This window comes from Rhinoraja longicauda, chromosome 28 (assembly GCF_053455715.1).
Source record: "Rhinoraja longicauda isolate Sanriku21f chromosome 28, sRhiLon1.1, whole genome shotgun sequence".
Taxonomy (NCBI): Eukaryota; Metazoa; Chordata; class Chondrichthyes; order Rajiformes; family Arhynchobatidae; genus Rhinoraja; species Rhinoraja longicauda.
The window spans coordinates 23,626,864-23,648,495 of record NC_135980.1 but is presented as its reverse complement, the minus strand read 5'-3'; the positions used below and the strand labels follow the sequence as shown (position 1 = coordinate 23,648,495).

General features: G+C 44.3%; 2 protein-coding genes across 6 annotated transcripts in view; one reads left to right on the top strand and one right to left on the bottom strand.

Annotated features, from left to right (window-relative positions):
* ncln (nicalin) overlaps positions 1-14,692 on the bottom strand; it is a 115,237-nt gene extending 100,545 nt beyond the window's left edge. The window contains exon 1 of the mRNA XM_078423779.1: positions 14,561-14,692. The gene's annotated coding sequence lies outside the window, so the exon portion shown is untranslated. The remainder of the gene's footprint in view (positions 1-14,560) is intronic.
* LOC144607148 (CUGBP Elav-like family member 4) overlaps positions 7,075-21,632 on the top strand; it is a 426,038-nt gene continuing 411,480 nt past the window's right edge. For all 5 annotated transcript variants that reach the window (XM_078423785.1, XM_078423782.1, XM_078423784.1 and 2 more), the window contains exon 1: positions 7,075-7,390. In XM_078423785.1, the coding sequence (XP_078279911.1) occupies positions 7,105-7,390 (286 nt within the window). In that variant the 5' untranslated portion in view covers positions 7,075-7,104. The remainder of the gene's footprint in view (positions 7,391-21,632) is intronic.

Below are 21,632 nucleotides of genomic sequence, written 5' to 3'. Positions count from 1 at the left end.
GATTGGTACATAGCCTGAGAACATTCCAGAAATAGCCACATGGAAATGGAAAAGCAGTGCGGCAGGAGTCAAGATTTTCACAGGTTGACGAAGATATATATTCTCCCAAAAGGAAGCTCGACAAATCCAGAAGCTTCAGCAGGCGTCAAATATTTATGCTTCAGTCTGGTTTCCTTGGTATTGTAACCCAATCTAGTTACTTGCAGTTGCATCAAAATGACAAATACTTTATTGAGGGATGAAAAGTTAAATAATTTTTAGCAGTCAAACATTATTTGTGAGCTCAAATGTTCTGTGATCTTGTTGTTTACACAAGGTGGCATTCATGAACATCTGTAGCCACCCGATATTGTCCATGTGGTCTACGTATATGGTCTCTGGTCAATGTTCAGTGGGGAAGGGACAAGATGTTCCCACAGACTGAGATATCCAGCTCCCACAAGACTTATCATTCTTCATAGCACTTTCAACACAGTCAAGGTATCCCACTTTACTGCAGCGTTATCAAAATACAATGTCACATCAAACACGATATTTGAGGGCGGCGCAATGACGCAGGTGTATAGAACTGATGTCTTGCAGCGACAGAGGCCCAGGTTCAATCCTGACCTTGGGTGCTGTCTGTGTGTGGAGTTTGCACATTCTCCCTGTGAGCGCATGGGTTTCCTCCAGATGCTCCGGTTTCCTCCAACATTCCAAAGACGCGTGGGTTTGTAGGTTAATTGGCCATCTGTAAATTGCCCCTAGTGTGTCGGGACTAGATGCGAAAGTGGGATAACATAGAACTAGTAAGAATGGGTGCTCGATGATTTTGGTGGGCCCAAGGGCCTGTTTCCAAGCTGTATCTCTAAAGTAAATATGAGGGCAAATGAATAATAGGTTGGAAAAATAGGGAAGTTTTAAATAATTTTAGAGATAGAGAGGGAGGTGCAAGTGAAGGGTCTCGACCCAAAACATCACCCATTCCTTCTTTCCAGAGATGCTGCCTGTCCCACTGCGTTACTCCAGCTTTTTGTGTCTTTCTACAAAAAGGACTAAACAGGTTTAGTGGCACCCTGCAATAATCAATACAAACATTTATGCAACTTGCGTTAATAGACACTTAAACCTGATTACCCGTTAAAAGAACACATACGTGTCCCCTCTGAAAACCTGCAAATTAAATTTTCTGAACATAGTTTTAGGAAACATTCACGTCTCGGAAGTCTTGTGGCGAAGGATGTGTGAAGAAATCCAAAAGTGGAGGCGCGTTGACATCTCAGAGATTTAAGGAGCAAGATTAGTTTGCAACAACATGGAATGTTGAACTGGTGGAAGCATTTGAAAAGAAGGACAATAACTTTTAAATGGGGATGTTGCTTCATACTGAGTCAGTGATACTCGGTGTGCCCAAGTGAATTGACTCACGGTGAGCTGAGACGCAGGCAGAGTAACGTCATAAGTGATAGGAACTGAATTAGACCATTCGACCCATTGAGTCTACTCTGTCATTCAATCATGGCTGAATTATCTCTCCCTCCTAACCCCATTCTCCTGCCTTCTCCCCATAACCTCTGACACCTGTACTGTATGACCTAAGGATTATAGAGTGTAGGATGAGGAAAACAGCCTGGATACAATGGAACTGTCAAAGCCAGAGGCTAAGGGTTTCAACAGCAGGTAACCCCAGTGAATAGCATAGAGGAAGGGTAAGGAGGGCTTCGACGTGGCACATAGATGAAGTCTGAAACGTCGCCTGGGGTCAGCATGATGAAACACTCTAGCTTCATCTGTGGGTGGGTGTATGGAACAAGCTGCCAGAGGAGGTAGTTGAGGCAGTGACATTTAAGAAACAGTTAGAGAGGTACTTGGAGAGGACAGGTGTGGAGGGATATAGACCAAATGGGGGCATGTGGGAATAGTGTAGCTGGACATTGTTGGCTGGTGTGGGCAAGTTGGGCCGAAGGGCCTGTTTCCACACTGTATCACTCTATGACTCTATCTGTTGCCAGAAAGATGGAGGAAAGTGGTGGGCAAACAATGTTTGTGATGAAACAATGGCATTGACTTCAGTTACCCCAGTGTTTAATCGGATAAAAACGTTCCCCAGCCATCTCTCCACATTTATCAGATGCTTACAAGAATCAGTAGTGATCAATATATACGTCTGCGGTGGCTGTCTGTGGCACAAGGCAATTTTTGGGAGCTGCACGAGAGCTCTCTCCCTACCTTTGGTTAGATTTGCGGTGTCTGGTGGACCAGCTTGCATTTCCTTACTTTGCAAAGCATAGATTCTGCTCATCTCTGAGCTTAAAGCTTATCCTCGCACCAGCACAGCCCTCCTAGTGATCGTGTGATACACTTTTCTATCTGTTGCTGCTAAAATAATTTTACACTGTTGCTGCTTCAATTAAAATGGGCCCACTGTCCCGTTGAAGTGTGAGATGATTATAGCTGATAAAGATGAGGATGCTTTCCTCATTTGATTCATAGAATCATAGAAAGCATTAAAAAAATTAATGATGCAAAAAGGGTGATATTCAGCTTCTAGGTCCATGCCGGATAGAGATTGTGCATTAAATATGATTTTTTTTCAGTGTGCAGACTCGTCACTGGCCGGAGTAGAGATGGTTGAAAGATTCAAGTTCCCAGGAGTAAATATCACCAGCAACTTATTCTGGATTCGCCATATCAAAGCAATGGTCTAGAAAGCACAACAACGCGGCGACATCCTTAGAAGGCTTAGGACGTTTGGCAAGTCCCGAACAGCCCTCACCAACGTTTACAGATGTGCCATAGAAAGCATTTTATCAGGATGCAAGGCAGCATGGTTTGGGAACGGCTCCATCCAAGACCTCAAGAAGTTGCAGAGAATTGTGGATGCAGCCCAGACTATCACGCAAACTAACTTCCCTCCCATTGACTCAATTTGCACATCAAGCTGCCTCGGAAAGACCACCAGCATAATCAAGGACCAGTCTCGCCCTGGATCTCTAAAATATCAGGGTATAAAGAGCAATAGAAAAATGGCATAGAAGAGGGGTTGAGGCTTGGGGCAGACTAGCCATGATCATATTGAGATCATATTCTATGGCAGTTGATGAGCTTTCTTCATGGTCATATTGAATAGCAGAGCAGGCTCGAGGGACCAGATACTGCACTCCTATTTTCTGTGTAGGAAGGAACCGCAGATGCATGGGACGGGGAGGGGTGGGTGAGGACGGAAAAACGCTAGCAAATCGTTCCTCTTCCCACTCAATCCTGATGCAGAATCTTGATCCAAAATGTCAAGTTAAACCACTTGCAGCTTCACAGAAGTTGCTTGACCCTCTGAGTTCTTCCAGCACTCGGTTTGTTAGATTTCAGCACCTGCAGTCCCTTTTGTCTTCAGATCCAGAGGGGAAGAGTGGGAAAGGTTTTTGTGCGGAGTGTGGCTAGGAGGTTGCTGTGGGAAGAAGCAGCACTAATCTGAACTTTCATGGAATCTTACACTTTCCCTGCATCAAGCCTTTATCCCACTTGCCTTTACCATCCATGTACCCGTCCAAATGTTCATTAAATATGGGGTGCTGCCACACTGCACCCGAGACCCAAGTTTGATCCTGACCTTGGGTGCTGTCTGTGTGGAGTTTGCGTGTTCTCCCTGTGACCACGTGGTGTCCTCCTGTTTCCTCCCACATCTCAGACGTGCGGGTTTTTAGGTTAACTGGCCTCTGTAAATTGCCCCCAGTGTGTAGGGAGTGGATGCGAAAGTGGGATAACACAGAACTAATGTGTTTAGGTGAACGATGGTCGGCACGGATGCATTAGGCCAAAGGGCTTGTTTCCATGCTGCATCCCTAAAAAACTAAACTAAATTGTAATTTTATTTGTCTCCACTACCTCCTCTGATAGCTTGTTCCAAATATTTGCCACCCTATGTGTTAAATTCTATTCCTTGAGATCTCCTTTAGATTTGTGTCTCACGTTAAACCTGTGCCCTCTGGACACCACTGCTCTGGGCAAAGGATTCCGATTATCTATCTTAACTGTGCCACTCATAATTTTATAAAGCTTCTACAAGGACACCCCTCAGCCTCCCATGTTCCAATGAGAATAAACCCAGCCTATCCAGTCCCTTATTATAACTACATTATTCCATTCCATGTAACATAGAACACAGAGCAGTGTTGAACAGGCCCTTCGGCCACAACATTTGTGTCGAATATGATGCCAAGACCAACTCGTATCTGCCTGCACATCAATGCATATCCCTCCATTCTCTGCACATCCATGAACCTCCTAAATGCCACTATCGAAGCTGCCTCCATCACCACATTGGCGCAGTGGTAGAGTTGCTGCTTTACAGCGCCAGGAACCCAGGTTCATTCCTGACCACGGGTGCTGTCTGTGCGGTGTTTGTGTGTTCATCCTGTGATAGTGTGGGTTTTCTCTGGGTGCTCCGGCTTCCTCCCACACTCCAAAGACATCTCCTTTCAACCTTGCCCCTCTCAATTAAAAAGCTAAACCCTCTAGTCTTTGATATTACCATCCAGGGGATATCCCGGTGAATCTTTTCTTCAGTCTCCCCTCTGCCGCAAGTAGGAATTTCATTGTTCTATCTCAGACACATGACAGTAAAACACTCGACTCTTGCTACCACATCCTTCTTGTCGAGTGGCGACCAGAACTGCACAAGCTAACCAGCATTTTGCAACATGATATCAGTGACACGACCTATGAAGGCAAAAAAAAACCCAAAACAGATGCTTATTTCACTATGCCAACCACCTATGTCAGTGTTTAAAAATAAAATCGGGTTCCTGAGGGAAAATAATTTGCAAAGCTTTAGTAAGAACTAGGAAAATGGAACTGTCTGGATTGATCCACAGGGAATTAACCTGGACTCAATGGGCCGAATGGCCTTCAGGTGTGTCTTTTATGCCACCTGTCTCGAAAATCACAGGAGGCACTGAAGAAAAGTATTTTTTAAATTTTCTTGAAGGCACCAGTCGAGTTGGAATGGGCTAATTGATACACAAACAATTCCACACAATGTCATAAAGTAGAAGCCTGCTTTCAGTGCAGCAAATTAATTCTGGTTTTATCCATCTCGTCTGCGGCATTGTGCGAAGGTGCTACCTTCTTTAAAATCTGAAGGAAAAGTGAGGCAGATCTATCACTGATAGACCACCAAGCCGGATTAGTCTGTCCAATCTCCAACAAGGCATGGAGTGGAGTACAAGGATTTACTGCTTCAAAAGGTTAGATGCTGTCTTCTTTATCCCTGGGGCTTGGGTTCAAATCTGGCACAAACTGATAAAAGTCTGCTGTCTTTAAAGGTCTAATGTGAAATAAATTTGCACAGTCTCGATTCAGAAGCCAGTAGGGGTGGCCATTGGTATTTAGGTTGGTAATCTCCCATGGAGATTGCAAGGGTTTTCGGGAACGGGATAGTCACACAGGAAATAATCGTAAGAAAATGATCTGGAGGGATACAGTTGGAACAGGGAGTGGAAGCAATAGTCCCTGCCCTGGGGGATTGCTGGCTGCTGATGCTGCAAACCTGAAATGGAAAGTGCGTTACTGTCAACCCTTGTGACCCCTCTCCAAACTGAACTCAAAATAAAAAGAGGAAGGAAACAAATTAATTATAAAGAACGATAAATCCCTTTACTCCCCCCCCCCCCCCCCCCTATGGAAAAACAAACTGTTCATAAATGCTAATTGATTATTGTATTCGCTTTTAAAAGCTGGACTTCAATGTTTTCTCCTGCCTTCTTCCTTGCGGTGGAGGGGCACACAATCATGGGACCCCTGGTGTTTCAAACGGTTGTCATTATCTTGATGCTTGGACGAGATTCTTTTCTTATTTGTCTCCTTTCCTCTCCGTTTACCCCGTGGGGGGAGTTTGGGGAGGCAGGGGGTAGCGATTAGGTTTTGCGGTTCAAAGGTGAGTTCGGATAATAAATGCTGCGGGGTGGAAAAAAAACAGGGAGACCCTTGAGACATCTGCACGCCAGTGTTGTGCTCCGGGCAAGGCTGGAAAACAGTGGCGAGGAATTAAACCCGGTGATACTGGAGTAAACATAGCAGCCCCTCTACATCCACCCCCACCTCTCCTCCATCTCCCTCCTACCTACCTCCCTCCCCCATCCACCTCCCTCCCCATCCCCCTCCCTTCTCATCTCACTCCCTCCTCCCCATCTCCCTCCCTCCATCCCTCCCCCATCTTCTTCCCTACACCCCCCATCTTCCTCCCCTCCCCCTCCCTTCTCCTCCTCATCTCACTCCTCCTCCTCCCCATCTCCCTCCTCCTCCTCCCCATCCCCTCCCTCCCCATCCCCCTCCCTTCTCCTCCTCATCTCACTCCCTCCTCCCCTATCTCCTATCTCCCTCCCCATCTCCCTCCCTCCCCATCCCCCTCCCTTCTCTTCATCTCCCTCCCTCCCCCATCTTCTTCCCTACCCCCCCCCCCCATCTCCCTCCATCTCCCCCCTCCTCCACCTCCCCGCCATCCTACGAAGAGCAGCTCAACCACACCAAAAGTCGGTGACCGTAAAATGATTTTAAATGGCAATCTTGAAATTTGTACCATCGAAGCATTCAGTATCCCCTTGGTGTCCAAAAGGCTTGCAGTGAGCCGGGCTTTACACATCCATGAACCGTGGTCAGCCGGGTGTATTGTCAAGTGACGAACACACACACAGACATTTAAGTGACCCAGCTTGGCTGGCTAATTGATGTATACACAACCCCTCTAGTATGTCACAAGGTTGGTTTTATTTTGCTTAGTGTAACTCTCTCCTGATGCTAACATTGCTGATGGAATGATCTTTTTGCCTGTTGTTGTGTATTTTGCATTGTGCAAAAAGTTTTCGATGGTGGCTGAAACCAAAAAAATAAAAAAATAAAACACCACATTTTTTTTTTTCTTCTCCCAGTTTCCAAGGATTAATTAAAAGCGATCTCTTTAAACCCTGCTTGTTGCTAAGCTGAATGGGGGGGGGAAATATACAAGCTGCTTTTTGCAGACAGCCAGTCCTCAAGGGGTGTCACCAGTGAGCACACAGGCTGAAACAGGAAGTCTTTCTTCTCTCTACAGCTGAGTGGTGCCTCCTGTGTTCTTCATTCTGTGGGTTAGCGATGGCCAGACTGAGAGAGGCAGACAGAGTACAGCAGCAGCAGCAACAACAGCAGCAGCAGCAGCAGCTCCAGCAGCAACAGCAGCCGCCCCCCAGCAACCAGCTCAAGCCCATGAACGGAGCTAATCTCCAGCACGGTCAGATGAAGGACCACGACGCCATTAAGCTGTTCATCGGGCAGATCCCTCGGAACCTGGAGGAGAATGATCTGAAGCCCCTCTTTGAGGAATTCGGGAAGATATACGAGTTAACTGTACTGAAGGACCGATTCACAGGCATGCACAAAGGTTTGAGCAGCATCAGCACCACCTACAGCACAGGGCAGCATAGCAGTTAATGTGAAATCATAAAGAGAGAGTGATATTAATAGATTTTTTAAGCGTTAATTCCTTAGTATTATCAAAATATTTCGAAACCAGTTCCTGTTAGCATTTATTAAAAAATGCCAATACCAATCAGAATTAATTTATTTCTTTAAAATAACAGTGATGAAATTAGAAGACATGCATTAATCAAGGCATAAAAGTATTTGATTAAAATCACATTTAAAATGTCGCCTCTCAATGCTTTTTGTTTTGCTTTGGGCTAATTGGGAAGACAGGGAATTGTCATTTATATCTTCTGTTATTGTTGTAATATTTACGGATTTCATCAAGTTATCACCAATCACAATTTCTCTTATTTTTTTGCAAAAGAGGTGCAAGTGTTAAAGACTTAATTTAAAACCCTTGAATTCATTTTCCGATTTACTATCAATTCAAATGGGATGAACTAAATGCATTCTACCTATTAATGCAAATGCTGCAAGCTATCAGTTATAGTAACGTTACACTATTTTAAGGATTGCAAGTTTACATTGATTTCAGAATGGCCGTTCACATTTGCAGCTTAGTTTAAAGAGGCATCATCTTTAGTCCTCCTCAACTGGGAGCAGCCGTCTATTCTTTCTCTATAAAATCCCATGCAAGTAACTCAACATTGAAAGGTTTTTTTTTTTGCACAGCAATGTCAAGATTTGCTGCAATTTACTTCTTGGCTTGGCAGATTTATCATCCACTTCTACTACAAAGAGCAGAAACCCTTTAAGCGAGCGTACAGCCACATTGCTATTTGTATTGTTCTCCACTTCCCATGTCTTTTTATATAACAGCCCTACTACGCTTTCGACTTTAGAAGATTTTTTTTAATTGTCAACTTATCATAGGAAAAACTGACACCTTACCTATTTCGAAGTCAAACTATACCAGAAGCCTGCCTATAATGAGGGATATGTCACAGATATGATTTTTGTTTGTACTTAAATTTTCTCTCAGCGAGCAGGACTGAATCTGTACATTGCATTAAATCCAGCCTGCAATGTGTGCTATATCAGATTTTCTCTCCAAATGAGAAAGCTACTAAGGATGTGTGTGCTGTGAAAGGTTGTGGTTTGTGAGTATTATTACCAGGGGTGTGTACAGCAAAGATGTGTGAGCCGGTTCGTGTGTTAATGGCTGATTATAAACAATGCATGCTACCTCCAAGGTTGTAGTTCATCGCAGGGCATTTGGAAGAATTTCTGTGTGTGTGAGTGAGTGATGTTCGCAAAGAATCCTAGTGAAGCATAGAGTGTCGAGACAGAATATTTACAGTTGTGATGTTACAGTTAACATTTATAGTCTGGTCCACGGTGGTGTAATTTTTAAACCAATTTTCTGCTTTGCTGCTTAAAAGCGTTGTTTACCAAATGGTACAATGTGTAGTAATGAGTTTCCTGCATGAAAACACTTGCACAAACGTTATCCCAACTGTTTCATTATTTGCTTTATATAACGGCACCTACCATTTCAGGAGCTGGCACCTGCCAGATGTTTCATATGGCTATTTTCTTCCTCCATGGCATGGTCTTTATTTAAGAAGCAAGTAGCTTAATTTGTTGGTATCAAATTCATAATAAATAGAAACATTATTTTTGCATTGTGTGCCAGTATTAGGGGACCAGAGATTCTCGACTCAGTGGTGGAGGGGAAGAGGGGGGAGTGGGAGGGGGTGGGGGGGGAGGGGTGGGTGAGGTGGGGGGGGGGGGAGGGGGAAGGGGTAACTTTCCAGTTAACCTGATAATCCAAGGACCAGTCAAATCTGTATTTTGATTGCTATCTTGCAAAATGTTGTTGACTTGTATGATGCCAAATGTGCACTATTTAGTAGCAATGTGTGATTTCCCGAATGTTTTAAAGGATTATTTTGGATTTGGGGACTTCCTTTGTTGACCCATTTCCCCTTTGGGTGACAAACGTCAAGTCTCTTGACATCTTCCCAACATTTGGGAGAATGTTTTTTTTCTCTGAAAGCTCTCTTCCGCTGTTTGAATCTGAGTAATTGGTCTGGTTTTCCTGGTTCTTTCAGCCTGACTGAGCCAATTTTGGATATACGCTTTTGGACCTATTTTGCATTTGTGCGCAGAAGAGATTATATCCTTTGCCAACCCCCTTCCTTGGGTTTAAGATTTAGACAACCGTCATTAACCTATATATGTTTTTTGCGTTTAGAAAAGTTTTAATTGCAACAAGTAAAATAATGTCAATGCGACCTATTCACTGGTATTTTCCAGCTTTAAGATCATTTAAGGCTAATATTTGCTTCCTGATTTATCCTTTTTAATCTCCTTGGTGTTCTGAATTGTCAGGCATGGACCTTCACTCTGCTTTCACTATCTAAAGGCAAAAATGCAATATTGGATCAGCATAAAAATGCTCTCTCTTCACACTGAGGGAAGATGATTTAAAAATCTTATCCCTCACCCCCACCGGCAGTTCGTTGTTAACTTCCTTAATTACTTCAATGGTATTTCCATTTTCATACATTTTATTTGAAAAATCAAGTAGGTTACTGTGGCATGAGAAGAACCGGGGGGATCGTTGCATCAGCTATAATTCTAGCTTTTGCAATTTTATGAGAGGAGCAGAAGGAGTTGTTACGTTGTGTTTTGATAGTAGATTGCACTAATGTGTCCACGTCCACTCTCAATCCTTTCTGTTAAAAAACACCGATAAACTTGCTTCTTTCTGGCATCATTCATTTCCCTTTCAAAATTAGCTTTGAAAAGCCAATTAAATATTTTTAAAGCTTAGTCACCATTGCAAGGAAAGGCAAGCCTTGCGCATATTTTTCCTCAATGTTAAAATTTACTCCTCATGCTTGTTGCCCTTCGGGTGGAAAATTGGGTGGAATACTCTTCGTATACCTGGCTTATTTAAAAAATAATAATTTTTTAAACATGTTGCCCCACTTCCAGAAATCCCATATAACCATATAACCATATAACAACTACAGCACGGAAACAGGCCCGTTCGGCCCTACCAGTCCACGCCGACCACTCTCTCTGACCTAGTCTCATCTATCTGCTCTCAGACCATAACCCTCTAATCCCCTCTTATCCATATACCTATCCAATTTACTCTTAAATAATAAAATCGAGCCTGCCTCCACCACTTCCACCTCCACCACTGCCTCCACCGGAAGCCCATTCCATACAGCCACCACCCTCTGAGTAAAGAAGTTACCCCTCATGTTACCCCTAAACTTTTGTCCCTCAATTCTAAAGTTATGTCCCCTTGTTGGAATCTTCCCCACTCTCAAAGGGAAAAGCCTACCCACGTCAACTCTGTCCGTCCCTCTTAAAATTTAAAAAACCTCTATCAAGTCCCCCCTCAACCTTCTACGCTCCAAAGAATAAAGACCCAACCTGTTCAACCTCTCTCTGTAGCTTAAGTGCTGAAACCCAGGCAACATTCTAGTAAATCTCCTCTGTACCCTCTCCATTTTGTCGACATCCTTCCTATAATTAGGCAACCAGAACTGCACACCATACTCCAGATTCGGCCTCACCAATGCCCTGTACAATTTTAACATTACATCCCAACTTCTATATTCGATGCTCTGATTTATAAAGGCAAGCATACCAAACGCCTTCTTCACCACCCTATCCACATGAGATTCCACCTTCAGGGAACAATGCACAGTTATTCCCAGATCCCTCTGTTCCACTGCATTCCTCAATTCCCTACCATTTACCCTGTACGTCCTATTTTGATTTGTCCCACCAAAATGCAGCACCTCACACTTATCAGCATTAAACTCCATCTGCCATCTTTCAGCCCACCCTTCCAAAAGGCCCAAGTCTCTCTGTAGACTTTGAAAAGCACCAAAAACCATGTATTTGGTTCAATTTCATTGGGGATTGTTAAGACTTCGTTGCAATACCTCCAGTTCCTTTCTTTAATGAGAACAAACTAAACATGGAACAAAATACAAAGTGCTGGAGTAACTTAGCGCGTCAGGGAGTCTCTGTGGAGGGAATGGATAAATGGATAGGTGACCTTTCTGGTCAGGAATCTCCCCATGTCCACTGGCCTTCTACCCTCTCTGTACCTTGTTATTTCCAACTACTGTTGAGACATCAACCCTCCTGAAGGTGGACACAAAATGCTGGAGTAACTCAGCATGGCAGGCAGCATCTCTGAAGAGAAGGAATGGGTGACGTTTCGGGTCGAGACCCTTCTTCAGTCTGAGAGTCGGGGGAGAGGGAAACTGGAGGACATCAACCATTTTGACTTCTCCACCCCCCTTGCCAACTCCAATCTCACCCCCCTCTGAATCCGCTATCTTAAACTGGAATTGTCTTAGTTGCCCAATGCCTTCAAAAGGATAAGGGATGAAATTGGTCCTTGTCAAGAGAGTGTAATGAGAAATAACTTCTTATACCCTGTCTGATTATTTATTCAAGTCAATAAAAGTAAGCATGGTATAAAAAGATTAGATATTAACATTGTCTATTTCATGCTATTAACAAAGTCCAATTTTGCCCCATTTTGCCCTCACTGTGATTCAGAGGCCAACATAGCATGATAAATCTATTCAATATGTACATGCTATTGATTCAATAAAATATGAATGCCATTTATTAAAGTGTGTTTGATTTTTGGTGGCCATCGATATGGAGAATTAGCTTCAGTTATATTTTAATATTAAAAGCATGTTTTAGAGTCTTTAACCTATTTTATTGGATTTAAACATAGGATCAGCCTCACAGATTAATTGATCAGGTTTCCAATTGCCAATCTTTTGATAGACTCAAATCTACAGAGTGAGATTTTATATTAATTGTCCACTCCCGATTCCATGCTGCCATTTGGTTTGGAAAATGAATGGCTCTTAAATTTGGCAGCAAGTTCTGGCCCCCTCCTGTCCAAGTCCGGATGGTCACTTCAATAATCTTTGTGTATTTAATATGGTTCATTCGAACGCTGGACTCAAGAAGGGTCTCGACCCGAAACGTCACCTATTCCTTTTCTCCAGAGATGCTGCCTGACCCGCTGAGTTACTCCAGCTTTTTGTGTCTATCTTAACTGCAGTAACTGGGCTTGCGACCAATAGGTGTCTGAAACAGTGCTTCTGAGCCCAAAAGTTGTTATTGCCTTCAAATATTTTTTTAATATACTGTAACAAGTTAGAAGTATTGAGAAACCTGTAGTTGGGGATAAGTATTTGCCTGTTGACTCATTCTCTCTCTTTAGGGATACATTTCACTCATAGAGTCATAGTGTATAATTGTAAGTATATTTACGTATAAAGAAGTTAGTGCATGCATTGGTCATACCAGACTTTAGGACCTATAGGCGTACTAATTGGATAATACTGGTCTCACCAATTAATACTGACAGCATGTGCTAATTTGCATGCTACCAAGGCTGACCACCCCTAACCATGATAGGTTTGATGCTTTGGAGCATAGAACAGTACAGCAGAGGAAGAGGCCCTTCGGCCCACAATGTCTAAGCCAAGTTAAACTCATCTCCTCCGCCTGCATGTGGCCCATGTCCCTCCATTTCATGCATATCCGTGTGCCTATCCAAAAACCTTTTCAAAGTCACTATCGTATCTGCTCCACCACCAACCCTGGCCATTCGCTCCGAGCATCCATCATTCTGTGTCAAGAGTTAGTTTAGTGCTAACTTTAATTAGCAGTAAAATCCTGCTAATTTTACTGTTTGTATCCCCTCGTTATCACCTCCTCTGCAGCCAACAATGGACCATTGTGGGCTCCTTGGCCATCGGTGCCGGCTCGGATTTGGTTCTGTTCCTTTTCATCATACCTCTAATTTCCCTCTGCCCTGACTCTCAGTTTGAAGAAGGGCCTCGGCCCGAAACCTCACCTATTCCTGTTCTCCAGAGATGCTGCCTGACCCGCTGAGTTACTTCAGCATTTTGTGTCTTATCTTCAGAGTAAATCAGCATCTGCAGTTCCCTCCCACTGAAAATCCCTTTGGGACTATTCAAGACTAAGGGGGAACTGGTAGAATGTTCTTTTTTGTTACCCCTGCCTTATGTAACTCTGTTGACTTCAATACAATGAGATGCGAGATGAAAGCAAGTGTTTTTCAGCGAATGCGTTTGGTTCGAATTTATCACTGAGCCCAAATCACTAATTCAGACCATTTAATCTGTTGTGTTGATGGGGCCATGCTTGGCTCCCTGCATTATAAGGTCCCACAGTTCAAAAGGCACTTGATTTAAGACTACATAAATGTGAGTTCTTTTCTGTTTTTCCCCTTATGATCACATGAGACCAAATCACAGGCATGACACTGAAATATCAGTGAAGGCAGATGCTCCAAATTAATGCTCCGGGCATATTGCTTGTGATGTTGGGAGCATTCGTTGGGAATACGAGTGCAGAGGTTAGCAAGTCACACAGAAATCTTTGCCCATTAACTTGCGCGATGCAAAGACCTCCATTCCCGTGGTTCATACTGCATACTCCCGCAAGTACCCAAAGCCCCATTTCATTAAATCTGCCCCAGTACATAGAACGATGGCATTGTGAAGTCCTGGATACCCACAGGATAACATTAACGCTAATAGAGACCCAGCCTACTCAACCTCTCCCTATAGCTCAGATCCTTTAGTCCTGAAACATCCTTGTAAAGTGGCCTGCTTGGACGAGTTGGGCTGAAGAGCTTGTTGCCTCGTTGTTTCACTCTCTGATTCTATGACTTTCACCCCCAAAATACTTCTTTCCTATCTGTAAGCCCTGCCCCTGTTGTTCAATAGATGCCAGGAGTCCTCCAGTTCATTGATTAGTGCCTGTTGACAATCAGGTAGGAGGTGGGAGGATGGCAACCAGAGTAGTCGTCATCCTGTAATAACAAGGAACTGCAGATGCTGATTTAAACCAAAGAAAGACACAGAGTGCTGGAGTAACTCAGCAGGTCAGGCAGCATCTCTGGAGAAAAAGGATGGGTGACATCTCGGGTGGGGATCCTTTTTCAGACCTTGTCCTCTTTGAATGGTGCCCCCCTCCCATGCCCAAATCTTTCAGCATACGTTTATTGGATGATAATTGGGAGCAGGAACACTGGTTTACCCCCCCCACCCCCTCCCCCAATCCTCCCACCGTCTTCCCCATCTCTACTCACCACCTAATTTTCTCTTCAAAAGGAATGGTTGTCGTTCTTCAGATTCTGTAGGGTCACGACCCAAAACGTCATCTATTCCTTCTCTCCAGAGATGCTGCCTGTCCCGCTGAGTTACTCCAGCTTTTTGTGTCGATCGATGGTGTAAACCAGCATCTGCACTTCCTTCCGACACATTTCTCTTCACTTGCTTCCCCTGCCGTGGATTTTAAGACTAGCACACAGCAGCCTGGCTGAGGTCCACAACAACATGCACACGAGCAATGAAACATTAATGCTTCATGCCTGCATGTCACAGTTAGCAACCAATGGAGGGAGCCCTTATTGTTTGTAGTAAAGAATTGCCACTTAATGCTTGTGTGGTTGAACACGGCCATTTCAATTTCTCCTGGCTGCGCCTATCCAGCGTTTCAGTTGGGAGATTGCATTGTGTGCTTCATTCTGTGGTTAGTCTAACATTTTCCCCTTCCCAGTCAGGTTAGCCTGAAGTAATGCGCAGGAAAGAACTGCAGATGCTGGTTTACACCAAAGATCAACACAAAAGGCTGGAGAAACTCAGCGGGACAGGCAGCATCTCTGGAGAGAAGGAAAAGGGTGACGTTTAGGGTCGAGACCGGGTGGTAGAAACATAGAAACATAGAAAATAGGTGCAGGAGTAGGCCATTCGGCCCTTCGAGCCTGCACCGCCATTCAATATGATCATGGCTGATCATTCAGCTCAGTAGCCTGTACCTGCCTTCTCTCCATACCCCCTGATCCCTTTAGCAAAAAGGGCCACATCTAACTCCCTCTTAAATATAGCCAATGAACTGGCCTCAACTACCTTCTGTGGCAGAGAATTCCACAGACTCACCACTCTCTGTGTGAAGAAATGTTTTCTCATCTCGGTCCTAAAAGACTTCCCCCTTATCCTTAAGCTGTGACCCCTGGTTCTGGACTCCCCCAACATCGGGAACAATCTTCCCGCATCTAGCCTCTCCAACCCCTTAAGAATTTTATATGTTTCTATAAGATCCCCCCTCAGTCTTCTAAATTCCAGCGAGTACAAGCCCAGTCTATCTAGTCTTTCCTCATATGTAAGTCCCGCCATCCCAGGGATCAATCTGGTGAACCTTCTCTGTACTCCCTCTAAGGCAAGAACGTCTTTCCTCAGGTTAGGAGACCAAAACTGCACACAGTACTCCAGGTGCGGTCTCACCAAGGCCCTGTACAACTGCAGCAGAACCTCCATGCTCCTAAACTCAAATCCTCTTGCTATGAATGCCAACATACCATTCGCTTTCTTCACTGCCTGCTGCACCTGCATGCTTGCTTTCAATGACTGGTGCACCATGACACCCAGGTCACGTTGCATCTCCCCTTCTCCCAATCGGTCACCATTCAGGTAATACTCTGCTTTCCTGTTCTTGCGGAATTCTTTGCCCCAGAAGGCAATGGAGGCAAAAACAGGGGATATGTTTAAGGCAGAGATAGATAGATTCTTGATTAGTAAGGGTGTCAGAGGTTATGGGGAAAAAGCAGGAGAATGGGGTTAGGAGGGAAAGATAGATCAGCCATGAATTCAATGGCGGAGCAGACTTGGGGGCCAAATGGCCTAAATCTACTCCTACCACATGATCTTATGAGACCCTTCTTCAGACTGAGGTAGGGTCTCGACCTGAAACGCCACCCATTCCTTATCTCCAGAGATGCTGCCTGTCCCGCTGAGTTACCCCAGCATTTTGTGTCTATCTTTAACCTGAAGTAAGCTGGGTGTGTTCAGTTACTTTAGACTGTGCAGTTGCTTAACAACCTTACTTGGGCAGCCAGTTACCACGCAGGGAAAATTATTTCCATTGTTCATTCCATTGCTAATTAGAGCACATAAATGTAAGATCATCAAAATAACGAGGAGTGAGAGTAGGAGATTTTTTAAATATACTTGAGCTTGGCTTGTTTGTATTTTATGTATAATATTATATCTTTTGATTGGATTGCATGCAAAACTAAGCTTTTCGCCTTATGGTGTCACAATAATGAGCCTAAATCTGGTGTCACAATAATGAGCCTAAATCTGAACCCAAGCATGAATACAGTGTGCTTTTAGATTACCTGAACAGAGACAGTGGTGGAAATGGGTTCAGATTTTAAAGGGAATTGGATCAGCGTTTGTAAGAAAAGATTGTGAGTGAGGAGCATGAGAAACTTGAAATCATGTGGCGCCAAAATAATCTATGCAAGGATATTAAAATGGAAATTTGCTTCCAATTTGCTTCCCCCTGACATTTTGCCGGTTTGTGGTTGCACAATGGTTATGCCACTGGCTGGCAACTGGACTGGATGTTTTCAGGACAAGCTGATGGAGCCACTGCCTCGCAGTGCCAGAGATCCAGGTTCGATCTTGACCTTGGGGGCTGTCTGTGCGGTGTTTGCACGTTCTCCCCGTGACGATGTGGGTTTCCTCTGGGTGCTTCAGTTTCCTCCCACATTCCAAGGACGGGTTTCTACGTTAATTGGCCTTTGTAAATTATCACTAGTGTGGAGGGAGTGGGGAAAATGGGATAACATAGAACTAGTGTCAATGGGTGATTGATGATTGGCGTGGACTCGGTGGGCCGAAGGGCCTATTTCCAAGCTGTGTCCCAAAACTAAATATGGTTTCAGATACTACCATAGCAATGGGGAACTGCAGTTAATTCAGTTAATTAAATAAAATATCCTGAAATTTAGAAAAAAAGGATTAATACTGTAATGTTCATTGGTTTATGGTTATAGGAGCAACATCAGGCCATTTTACCCATGAAGTCTTCTCCGCCATTCAATCATGGCTGATTTATCTTTCTCTCTCAACCCCATTCTCCTGCCTTCTCCCCGTAACCCCTGACACTCTTAGTTGACATGATCCCACTGAATTGTCGAGAAAATCTGCTTGCCTCACTGATATTCTTAAAGGAAGCGATTCTGTAAAACTCTGTAACGCCATTTTATTCAATACTAATTAAGTAAGGAAGCAATCAACAAATACATGAAGCTTCCTTATTCCATGATCAAAACCAATGCAAAAGAGAAAGATAAGCAGACGTTCTAATTAAATTCTTTAACCATTCCTTGAGTATCTTCAAGGAGGAGGTGGTTTCAAGGTCTGATCGATGTTGAGTTAGGCAAACCTGGCCATGGAAGCTGCAATGTGGTCCAGAGAGAAGACATTATACACGGTTCGTGCTGCTGACTACTAGACTGTGTTTGACTGGGGAACGGTGCACCTATATTAGAAGGCAAAAGGCAGTATAGGCTGGAAATCTGCATGAGAAGGAGAAAATGCAGGATGTACTCAATAAGTCATGCCGTGTCTGTCGGGAAGAAACAGAGTTAACAACTCTTTAGTTTAGTTTAGTTTAGAGATACAGCGTGGAAACAGTCCCTTCGGCCAACTGAGTCCCCGCCGGCCATTAGTGTAAGAAAATAACTGCAGATGCTGGTACAAATCAAAGGTATTTATTTCACAAAGTGCTGGAGTAACTCAGCGGGTCAGGCAGCATCTCGGGAGAGAAGGAATGGGTGACGTTTCGGGTTGAGACCCTTCTTCAGACTGATTGATCATCCGTACACTGGCACTATCCTACTGCAGACTTGGGACAGATTCCAATTTTTACATCGGTCGATTAACCCACGCGGTCACGGGGAGAATGTACAAACTCAGTACAGGCAGCACCTGTGGTCGGGATTGAAGCCGGATCTCTGGCACTGTAAGGCAGCAACTCTACCGCTGTGCCTTGGTTTCTGGTTGATAATCGTTCATCAGAATTGGACGAAATTAGAAAACGCGAACTTTTTAAGTTGGAGAAAACTGGGAGAGGTGAGGAGAACAAGGGTGGATAAGGCAGAGACCGTGACGCAAATGGTGAGTGTGTTAGCTGAGAGATGTGCTGAGGGCTGGTTAACTGCAACTCATCTGCCTGGAAGAGGGGTAACGTGTGGGGAGAGGAGTAAGAACAGAGAAGTGAGAACAATTGCCGGAACTGAGATACAAATTAAGCAGAGTGTAGGGAGGAACTGCAGATGCTGGTGTAAACCAAAGGTAGACACAAAAAGCTGGAGTAACTCAGCGGGTCAGGCAGCATCTCTGGAGAAAAGGAACAGGTGACCTTTCGGGTCGAGACCCTTCTTGAACAGTCTGAAGAAAGGCCTCGACCCGAAACGTCACCTATTCCTTTTCTCGGGAGAAGCTGCCTGACTCGCTGAGTGACTCCAGGTTTTTGTGCCTGTCTACAAATCAGGCATTTTCTGGACATTCTGAATGAAAAGAAAATGTTGGAAACGCCCAACGGATCAGGCAGCATTTGTGGAGAGAGATAAAACTTGAGTTAATGTTCTGATCTTTCTGCAGAACCAGCCAGTTCGGACACAAACTGGATACGATGGTTATCCGAAATGGTTGAATTCACTGCTGACTCCTAAGGGTGTTTACATGTCTGTCATGCATATTGACAAAGCCTACCAGTCAACAGCATTCACTGTCAAGTTATGAAAGAACTTAAAAATAATTGTTCAGACTATTAAACACTCCTGACTGCATGGGTTTCTTTCGAGTGCTCCAGTATCCTCCCACATAGAAACATAGGAAATAGGTGAAGGAGTAGGCCATTCGGCCCTTCGAGCCTGCACCGCCATTCAATACGATCATGGCTGATCATTCAACTCAGTATCCCGTAACTGCCTTCTCTCCATACCCCTTGATCCCTTTAGCCACAAGGGCCACACCTAACTCCCTCTTAAATATAGCCAATGAACTGGCCTCAACTACCTTCTGTGGCAGAGAATTCCACAGATTCACCACTCTCTGTGTGAAAAAAAACTTTCTCATCTCGGTCCTAAAAGACTTCCCCATTATCCTTAAACTGTGACCCCTTGTTCTGGACTTCCCCAACATCGGGAACAATAGACAATAGACAATAGACAATAGGTGCAGGAGTAGGCCATTCAGCCCTTCGAGCCAGCACCGTCATTCAATGCGATCATGGCTGATCACTCTCAATCAGTACCCCGTTCCTGCCTTCTCCCCATACCCCCTCACTCCGCTATCCTTAAGAGCTCTATCCAGCTCTCTCTTGAAAGCATCCAACGAACTGGCCTCCACTGCCTTCTGAGGCAGAGAATTCCACACCTTCACCACTGAAAAAGTTCCTCCTCAATCTTCCTGCATCTAGCCTGTCCAACCTCTTAAGAATTTTGTAAGTTTCTATAAGATCCCCCCTCAATCTTCTAAATTCCAGCGAGTACAAGCCGAGTCTATCCAGTCTTTCTTCATATGAAAGTCCTGCCATCCCAGGAATCAATCTGGTGAACCTTCTCTGTACTCCTTCTATGGCAAGAATGTCTTTCCTCAGATTAGGAGACCAAAACTGTACGCAATACTCCAGGTGTGGTCTCACCAAGGCCCTGTAAAACTGCAGCAGAACCTCCCTGCTCCTATACTCAAATCCCCTCGCTATGAATGCCAACATACCATTCGCTTTCTTCACTGCCTGCTGCACCTGCATGCCTACTTTCAATGACTGGAGTACCACGACACCCAGGTCTCGTTGCATCTCCCCTTCTCCTAATCGGCCACCATTCAGGTAATAGTCTGCTTTCCTGTTCTTGCCACCAAAGTGGATAACCTCACATTTATCCACATTATACTGCATCTGCCATGCATTTGCCCACTCACCTAACCTATCCAAGTCACGTTGCAGCCTCCTAGCATCCTCCTCACAGCTAACACTGCCCCCCAGCTTCGTGTCATCCGCAAACTTGGAGATGTTGCATTCAATTCCCTCGTCCAAATCATTAATATACACTGTAAATAACTGGGGTCCCAATACCGTGTGCTTTAAGTTTGCATACTAATCTCTTATGTGGGACCTTCTGGAGGTCCAGATATAACACATCCACTGGTTCTCCCTTATCCGCTCTACTAGTTACATCCCAGAGATGTGCCGGTTTGTAGGTTAATTGGCCTCTGTGAATTACTCCCAGTTTGTCAGGAGTGGATGAGAAAGTGGGATAACGTAGAACTAATGTGAACAGGTGATCAATGTTCTCGGTGGGCCGAAGGCCATGTTTCCAAGGAGTATCTCCAAACTAAACTAAACTAAACTAAACTAAATCTTTGCTGAACTCCCTCTGTGGAAATTATACCCATTTTACGTAGGAAGAACAAGATTATATACAATATTTCACCAAGGCCACTTTACGATTTCAATTTCAATTGAAGACAATTTTACTCTTGTACTCAAATACATTTGGCTTCCTAATCACTTTCTGCACCTGCATGTTGGCTGACAATTACTTCTGTGTGAGGATAACTAGGTCTCTTTGATCATCAACTTTACCCAGTCTCTCACCATTTAAAACAAAAAGACTCTGATTTTCTATTCTGTGCACCAAAGTTGATAATTTGAAATTTCCCCATAGTATTACATCTGCCAAGGTTCCTGCCCACTCACTCTGTTTCTCTCTATCTTTTTAAATCCTCTTTAATCCTCTTTCCTGCTTGCAATCTCACATTGGTGTGCTTGGTAGGCAAAGACTGGGTAAGGATGGCAGTTTTTTTTAACTCCTGCATGACATTAGTGAGCCAAATGGGATTTAGCAGATTTTGCAATCGTCATCGTTAATGAACATAAACCCTACAGTCAGCCTGCTCCAATTGTGGGTCTGAGCTACACAGAGAGGTTGAGTAGGCTGGGACTCTATTCCTCGGAGCGCAGGAGGATGAGGGGTTATCTTATAGAGGTGTATAAGATCATGAGAGGAATAGATCGGGTAAATGCACAGAGTCTTTTGCCCAGAGTAGGGGAATCGAGAACAAGAGGACAAAGTTTTAGGGGGGGGGGAGGATTTAATAGGAACGTGAGGGGTAACTTTTTTACACAGAGGTTGGTGGGTGTATGGAACGTGCTGCCGGAGGAGGTAGTTGAGGCAGGTACTATCAAAATGTTTGAGCCATTTGGACAGGTCCATGGATAGGATAGGTTTAAAGGGTTATGGGCCAAGCACGGGCAGGTGGAACTAGTGCAGATGGGACATGTTGGTCGGTGGGGAAAGTTGGGCA